This window comes from Colobus angolensis, unplaced genomic scaffold, assembly GCF_000951035.1.
Source record: "Colobus angolensis palliatus isolate OR3802 unplaced genomic scaffold, Cang.pa_1.0 Scaffold26, whole genome shotgun sequence".
Lineage (NCBI taxonomy): Eukaryota > Metazoa > Chordata > Mammalia > Primates > Cercopithecidae > Colobus > Colobus angolensis.
Window position 1 is genome coordinate 6,642,378 of NW_012115821.1, and position 9,059 is coordinate 6,651,436.

Sequence of the window (9,059 nt, forward strand, 5' to 3'; positions counted from 1 at the left end):
CCCGTCTCGGCCTCCCAAAGTGCTGGGATTACAGGCTTGAGCCGCTGTGCCCAGCCCACCCAGCTAATTTTTAATTTTTTGTAGAGATGTGGTCTCGCTATGTTGCCTAACTAAGCTAGTCTCAAACTCCTGGGCTCAAACAGTCCTCCCTCCTCAGTCTCCTGAATAGCTGGGATTACAGGCACATGCCACCATGCCCAACAAAAGATTTTTCTGAAATCACAGCATGTGTCAAAGTCAAAGCCATGACTAAGGCTGTGAATTCTTGAGTCTGCCATATGTCTGTGCCAGCAGCTCATTTTTGGACTTTCCATTTTCTTTCAGAGAATGAGATTCAGATTCTGTTGAGCTGAGAAGAAGATATAGAAAGATATAAAGTAAAAACAAATACTTGGATAATTTAAAGTAAGATCTAGTTGCTGGAGGGATTTTTTTTCCTCCAGGAAATTAAAATTACTGAGAGATTTTCCCAGAGGGCTAATATTCCCTTCATGCAGTGTCTGAGAGGGAAGGACTTTTTTTTTCTTGGTAAACATGTATACACTCAGTGTTAAATTGAGTGCATCTCATTTCATATGTAGTGGCTCACCCATTGGCACTACCCTTTTCCTGTTATATCCAGTTTCTATTAAAATAGGTTAATTAAAATTTTTAAATGAAATTATTCTTTCTCCTTATCATTCTGACAGTTTGCTGTCTCCTAAGTGAAAAGTCAGTCACTGAGTTTGGACAGTTGTAGTTCCAGTAAGAGGTCTCAGTCCCAAGCACCCACTGAGCATGCCGCAGGTACCAGGCACTTTGCATGTGTTAATTCTGTTCTCATGCCATGTACATTATGCCCATTTTACAGATCAAGAAATATGTGCTCAGAAAGGCAAAGCTGCACAGCTTGAAGCAGACAAGACTATGATCTGTGGTCTGTTGTTATAACCTATCCTTTTTTTACTTATTTGTAACATATTTGCAGGCTGGGGGCCAGGTCTGGCCTGAAGACAAAATTAATCATAATTTTGATGAAGATAGAGGTACTTTTGCTGCTGGCAACTACTTACTGTGGCTCACTATGTGCTAGACACTATTCTGAGTGCCTTATCCACTTAGTCCTCCCCACAGCTCCGTGAGGTAGGGATTGTTTTTGTCCCCATTTTCCAGATGAGCAAGTGAAGGCACACAAGGTTAAGTACTTTGCCCACGTTAGTAAGTGGTAAAGCCAGGATTCAAACTTAGGTAGTGAGGCTCTCGGGGGTCAGTGCTCAAATCATGACCTTTCATTTTTCACTGGTGTCATACTGCATTATTTTTTAAAGAAATTATGATTGAAAACTTGGGAGATTTTACGTAAAAATACAGATTTCCAGCTTGTCTTGAAAAGTCAGAAGTTTGGCAACCCCAAGTCCACTCTCCTCCAGGGCACAAACTGTCTGGCACTGAGTGCCCAGCTCCCTTCAGCCTAGACCCACTCTCTACACATCGCATTTGCATCTCTGGCCTGGCACTGGTGCACAGAGGAGTATGTAGCTGGAGACTGCCCCACTCTCTGCCCATTGGCTTCCGGCAACACCTGTCCTAGGAGCCAGAGGTTCTGGTGATTCTGGAACATGGCAGGTTCAAACCAAGAAAGGGGTAGAGTAATTCCCAACTGAAATTAGAACTTTTTAAACAATTGATTTTCTACATCATTTTTTCTTTTAGTTGGTAAGAGAACTCTTAGTGTCTTTGTCTTTAAAGTGTAGTTATTATACCACCGGAATCTTCATCACCTGGGTACTTCAAAAGTGTGCATTTTGGAACCTTACCCCAAACCTGTTTTCTGGAGGACAGAGCTAGAAATAACACATTTTAACAGTCTCTCCAGGTGATTCTTTTATGCACTTAAGTATGAAAAGTCTACTTTCCAAGATATGCCAGAAATGAATATTTGTTGGCTTCTAGAGAATTAAAGGTGACTCTCTTAATTCTTGCCAGGTTTTGAATTTATTTTGTTATTGGTTAGTCATTTCAAAATTTTTCTTCTGTGTTGGCCTAGTTCCTTTCTGTTCCCTTACTTATAGTTGATCTATTAATCTGCACTCTTGGATGCAAGTTGCAAAATTAACTCAAATTATTTAAGCAGGAAAGTGAATTTGGGAGTTCAAGGAGTCAAAACGATGGGCATTCTTGATTTCAGGTGTGAAATCAGAGATCAGAGGCTCAGTCTGGGATATTAGATGACTTTCTCCATCTTTCACCTCTCCTTTCCTCTGTGTGGACTTAATTCTCTGGCAGGTTATGTCAAGCTATGTCAAGATGGCTGCCAACACCTGCAGCATGAGAACCTATTAACAAATAAGCTCCAGCCTCAAGCAACCACCTCTGGCTTCATGATTCCAGTAAATCTTCCATGTCTGACATTCAAATTTGTTTGCCTTAGATCACGTACCTATTCCTGACCTAATAACAAAGACAAAAATGATAGAATACTCCAGATTGGCAAGGAGTATGATGTGGAGCCAGGAGTAGGTCCCCTCCTGGACCATGTGGGACCTGGAGTGGAGGGAAGCACCACAAGGATACCTGAGTGGTGCTAGCAGGAGAAGAGCAGATAGATGCAGGGCTGGGAATACCTACAGGCAGCCTCCTCAAGGGTAGTACATCTTTGGTGGTGGTGGTGGTTTAGTAGGCTTAGCATGTCCTCCATCCAGCTTTTAGATTACCTTTACTCTCATGTGTGTCATTGGGAGCTTCTCATCAGAGAAAGCTTTGAAAACAGCCTTTTATCATTCTTCAGTCTGTTTTCACTAAATCAGAAATGTCTACAGAATTACGGTGGGAGATAGAAATTCGCTACATACCCTGATTATTCAATTTTAAAGCCCCATAGAGATTGACATTTAATATCATCGGCCTCTATAAAAATTCAACCAGAATGTCAACAATGCCATTTGGGGATACTTTGATGACATCACCCCTGGTGTTTCTAGTTAATAAGAAGGCAAGGAGACTCAAGTATTTCGAGCCTTCTTTTAAGACTCAAGTCGTATCAGTCTGCCCACATGATACTGTTCTCAGGGTAACTGTCTGGGTTTTCACAGGAACATAACTTTTTCAAAAGAGGTTCCAATCTGACTCACTGGTGTAGCTCTCTCCATATTCTAAACTTTTGTATATGTTTCAGCTTAATTTACCATTCTTTGATCTTTGCCAGTGTCTACCACAGATACTTATACAAATATAAAAATAACATAAAATAATTTATACAAGAATGGGTAATAATGCCACTGTGTCTGTGTTTTCACTCTGGATACATTTTTGTGCCCAAACATCTTCTGAATAATGAAATCAAGTGATACCTATGGAATGAGGGTGCAGATCCATCTGTGTTTTGATGGCCTTCTTAGTTTAAGAGTTTGAGTCATGAATTTGTTCCTTCTTTGACATTTCCAAGATTGTGAGCAATACATTACTTGGAATTTTTTTCCCCTTCTTCATAAGTAAAATAAGTTTCATTGATCATTTCAATGCTTTCTAATTAAGGGACAGACATCTAAATAAAGTAGAAGTAATAGTTAATGGCCAGGAATTAGGAAAGGATAAGAGCGTTTAAGAATATAGATGTGTATAGTTGCATACTTCCCAGGTATGGGTTATGATTGCTGAATACCTTTTTCTTCCCCCCCTCTCTTTCTCTCTCTCTCTCTCACCTCTTCACATGTTTAAGCAGCCGATTCTGGTGAACAAGACGAGCACACTCTCCAAGAAACAGCATTACCACCTGTGAATAATAGCATCATCGCTGCTCCCATCACGGACCCTTCTCAGAAGTTCCCTCAATACCTACCTCTTTCTGCAGAGGATAATTTAGGTCCTCTACCTGAAAACTGGGAGATGGCCTATACCGAAAATGGAGAAGTCTATTTTATAGAGTAAAGTATACCATTATTTCTACCTAAATCTCTCTTTCTTTTCCCTTCCTTCCCTCTGTCTAGCAGCTGCCAATGTAAACTACATTTAAGGAATTGATCACCCACTGATGGTATTTTTTTAATAAGGTTTAATAAGTTTTGCATAAAAAGGTAATTAATTATCTACTTATTGATTCTGAACAGTTTAAGGAAGCATAAAGTTAATCATTTCCCTAAAGGTTTAGACAACTACATTATGGTATATAGGAATTATGACATAATATTTAAAGAGCATATTTAACCATTAAAAATAGTAAATATGTTGCTTTTTATTTTTCTTAATTGAACTGCAATGTCCTTATTGTTTTAAGACTTCTTCATATATTCTGGATACAATTCCTTTATCATATATGTGATTTGTATGCATTTTCTCTAAGTCCAGCTTTTCTTTTCATTGTCTCAACTATGTCTTTCAAAGAGCAAAAATTCTTAATTTTGATGAAGTCTGATTTATCAGTTTTCTTTTTAGTCAATTGTGCTTTTTCTGTAATAGCTAGGAAATCTTTGCCTAACACAGTCAAAAATATTTTCATTTTTTACATTTTGTGTTTAGGTCTGCAATACACAAGTTAATATTTTTACATGGTGCAAGGTGTATGAATTAAGATTTGAGAACAGACAGACAGGAAAGTCTTTCAGATTTATAAAATGTAAATGCTATATAGTTAAACATTTAGTAATCTTTTCTGAAAAGGAAAAAAAAAAAAGACTACATTTTAAACCATTCTGGAAAATCTAAGATAATGTGGTTTTCCTAACCAACAGTAGTCAGTTTTTAAATGCAGTATTTTGACTGTATTATCCTATCATTGAGATTCATCATGTTTTAATATACCACTAAGAAAAAGAAAATGCCTGATTAAATTATTTAAAAAATAAAACCACAGATTCATCTATTATACTCACATAGATTGAAATTGATCTACTGTTAAGTCAACAATAACAAAGGGGAGGACATTGCAGAAAACTATGAGAAGGATCTCAATTTTGCAAAATATGCATGTATACACACATATCCTACATCTATTCTGTGTGTACATTTGTTTCTGTTAATGTGTAGATCAAGTTCTAGATGCAGAAAGTTCTAGAAGTATCTATTAACAGTTGGGCTTGAGTTAAGTAAATAACTTACTTTCTAACCAGATGTTTCATTGATGTGGGTCGTGAATTTTTTATACTTTGTGTGTGTGTGTATACACACACTTATTTATTTATTTATTTATTTATTTATTTATTTATTTATTTATTTATTTATTTATTTTATTTCCCTTCCTGAGATGGGGCCTCACTGTATTGCCTGGGCTGGAGTGCCGTGGCATGATCATAGCTCACTGCAGCCTCTATCTCCTGGGCTTAAGTGATCCTCCCACCTCAGCCTCCCAAAGTGCTGGAATTACAGGTGTGAGTCACTAAGCCTGGCATACTTAAGCATATGTTTTATAATTAGAAAAAAACAATGAAAATTAGGTAGTATGATTTTTCTAAACATATGGGAGTTAGAGAAAAGACTTGGATCTCAGAACACCCTCTTGGACAGCCGGATGCAGTGGCTCACACCTGTAGTCCCAGCATTTTGGGAGGCCAAGGCAGGCAGATCATCTGAAGTCACGAATTCTAGACCAGCCTGGCCAACATGGTGAAACTCCATCTCTATTTAAAGATACAAAAATTAGCCAGGTATGGTGGTGCATGCCTATAGTTCCAGCCACTTGAGAGGCTGAGGCAGGAGAATCACTTGAACCTGCGAGATGGAGGTTGCAGTGAGCAGAGATTGCACCACTGCATAGCTTGGGTAACAGAGCAAGGCTCTGTCTCAAAAAAAAAAAAAAAAAAACAATACCCTCTTTGAGAACCTACCCAGGAAGAATTCTGAGATAAGTGAATTAGAGTTTCTGTGCTATTTTCTAGCTAGAGGGAGGGGACAACTCATGTTTCTGTCTTCATGTTAATGACAAATGCTTTTTAAAGATAAGGATAAAAGAAGTAGTCTTTTCTTGAGAGTCAAGAAGTGTATTAATTAAGAGCTCAACTAAAGGGTCATGTTGTTTCCATCATTTATAAGTTATTTGACCTTAGGAACTTTAGTTTACCTCTTGCGTCTCAGTTTTCTATATATATATGTAAAAAGAGAACATGAATACTATGAATTGTACCTACCTTGTCAAACTGTTGATAAGAATTAGAGGAGATAGAGAAACTAAAGTTCTTGGGCTAGTACTAATTAGTGATCACTACTGTTATTGTTACCATTTTCATCATCATTAGCTGTGGTTATTCTGAGGAATTTAAACATTGTTATAAAAATGGATGCCAACCATAAAATCAGGATGTTTTACTTAGCTTTTGCAATAAATTGCCTTTGAAATTATGTCACATTAGTAAAGAAGAATTATGCTGAGAAAAGGGAAGGATATTAGGTGTTCCTGGTACAGATTAATCTGTGAAACTCAGATTCTTAGAAAAGAATGTACCAGTAATTTTGTTCAAAACTAACGATCCATTGGAAAAAGGGAAGTTGGATATCTTGATGGTTAGCGGGATGCTGGCCTTCTAAACTATGGCTGGCTTTCAAGAGAATGTAGTGATTTACCTAGTTTTTATAACTTAGCTTTTAGGTGATGTAAAGCCAATGTTTCACTTGCCTAAGGTTTAGTAGAAAAATTATACAAAAATGTGGCTTATGATAATTATGGGATTTGTTTGTGACTATCAAATTTCACATATATTGAGTGATTAGATACATATCATTTATATTTTTAGCCTAAATTGTATATACCGGTTACTTTGTTTTCATGTGTTTTTCATTCTAAAAAACTTCTTTTTAGGATATCTTACATTGAACAGCAAATTAAACCGCATTAGAACCAGATCTACCTTGTTTATGCATGTGCATGTGTGTACACTCACACGCAAATATATATACATTTGTTTTATAGTTTTTGGGAAATTGAAGAAATAGTAGAAATTTAAAGGAACTGTAAAAAATCAAGCATTGATTTGTAAACCTTTGACATTGTACAGCAAATAAACATAAGAAGTCTTTGAAAGGAAGAGCAAATAAGACAGACTTGCTAGGGAACCTGGGATCAAAGGAATACTAGGTGATGAGTTCCCTTTCTGTTTTACTTCATTTATCCAGACTTAGAGCTAAAGAGCCAGCAACCCAGAAATACTAACAGATGGAGACAAATAAAGCCCTAATAAAAGCCTGCTGTCTCTAGCCAAAGGATCAGGAAAGGGGCATCCTACAAGACAGAAAACTTTTATTCAACAACCATTCTACTCTAGCAACAGCACAGAAAAACCTGTGGTCCCACGCCCCAAGGGTAGAAGCTTAGACTTCTATCCTTGACAGGCTGTGTGACTAGAAGCTGAAACTTCCCTGCTGGGTGGTGTCAGAAAACGCCAAGTGTAGAGCTGGCACTTTGCATCCGGGCAGTAAGGAGATTCCCCTTATTTCCACATAGATTTAGTGGAGACCACTTGAGGGAACTCAGGACTTCCACCCCACCTGGCAGTAATGAAACACCCTCTTCCTCCCCACTGGTGTGATGTCAGAGGAGGTTTAGAGGAGAATCAGGATTTTTACCACCATCCAGTGGTAAAGAGCCCACCCTCTCCGTATAGAGTCAGAGAGGCCACCTTGTGAGCAATAGTGAGATAGTCCTACCCCTCCCAGCCTAGCTGGCATCAACAAAGGCCTAGAGGGGAGCTCAAGCCACCATCCCCACCCAGCAGTAAGAAGGAGCCCATTCCCCTCTCCGGTGTCAACAAAAGCCAAGTGGGGACCCCACCTAAAAGTAACCGATAACCCTCTTTCCTCTTTTCAGCCATATTAGGAAAAGCCAATAGAAGGTTTAAGATCCAGACCCCTATAATGTAATACCAAAAAGATCCACATTAATAAAAAAAAAAATCACTTGTTATCCTAAGAATCAGGAAGATATCAAAATGAGTGAAAAAAAGGCGATGAGTAAATACCAACGCAGGGATAATAGCACTGTTAGAATTACCTAACAGATTTTAATGCAGCCATTATAAAATTACTTCATCAAGCAGTTATACCATGCTTAAGCCAAATAGAAAATTAGAATATTTCAGCCAAAAATAGAAAGTCTCAGCAAAGCCATAGAAGATTAAAAAAAAAAAAATAGTAATTTTTCAACTGAAAACTACAATAGCCAAAACAAAAAGCTTAGTAGATGGATTCAACAGCAGAAGAGAGTGGGGAGAGGAAAGAATCTGTGGACCTGAAAATAGAAATTACCCAATAAGAACAACAGAGAGGAAAATCAACTGGGGGAAAAAAAACGACCAAAAATACAAACAAACAGAGCTTCAGGGGCATTTGGAACAATAACAACAGATCTAACATTTATTTCATTGGAGTCCCAGGGGAAGAGAAAGTGGGTGGGACTGAAAAGAAAAGTACTTGAAGAACTAATGGTTGAAAATTTTCTGAATTTGGCAAAAGAAATAAACCTACAGATTCAATAAGCTGGCTGAACCCAAAGAAAACTACAGCAAGAGGGTCGGAGCAAGATGGCCGAATAGGAACAGCTCCAGTCTCCAGCTCCCAGCGCGAGGGACACAGAAGACAGGTGATTTCTGCATTTTCAACTGAGGTACTGGGTTCATCTCACTAGGGAGTGCTGGACAATCAGTGCTGGTCAGCTGCTGCAGCCCGACCAGCAAGAGCTGAAGCAGGGCGAGGCATCACCTCACCTGGGAAGTGCAAGGGGGAAGGGAATCCCTTTTCCTAGCCAGGGTAACTGAGACAAACAACACCTGGAAAATCGGGTAACTCCCACCCCAATACTGCACGTTACCAAGGGTCTTAGCAAACGGGCACACCAGGAGATTGTATCCCATACCTGGCCGGGAGGGTCCCACGCCCACGGAGCCTCACTCATTGCTAGCACAGCAGTCTGTGATCTAACGGCAAGGCAGCAGCGAGGTTGGGGGAGGGGCGACCGCCGTTGCTGAGGCTTAAGTGGGTAAACAAAGCTGCTGGGAAGCTCCCACTGGGTGGAGCTCACAGCAGCTCAAGGAGCCCTGCCTGTCTCTGTAGACTCCACCTCTGGGGACAGGGCACAGTTAAACAACAACAACAATAAC

The 9,059-nt window shown here is 39.0% G+C and overlaps 1 protein-coding gene across 2 annotated transcripts in view; it reads left to right on the plus strand.

The window, feature by feature from the left end:
- Positions 1-9,059, plus strand: part of MAGI1 (membrane associated guanylate kinase, WW and PDZ domain containing 1) — a 275,228-nt gene that overhangs the window by 144,167 nt on the left and 122,002 nt on the right. For both annotated transcript variants that reach the window (XM_011947180.1, XM_011947179.1), the window contains exon 4: positions 3,701-3,902. In XM_011947180.1, coding sequence (XP_011802570.1) covers positions 3,701-3,902 — 202 coding nt within the window. The remainder of the gene's footprint in view (positions 1-3,700; positions 3,903-9,059) is intronic.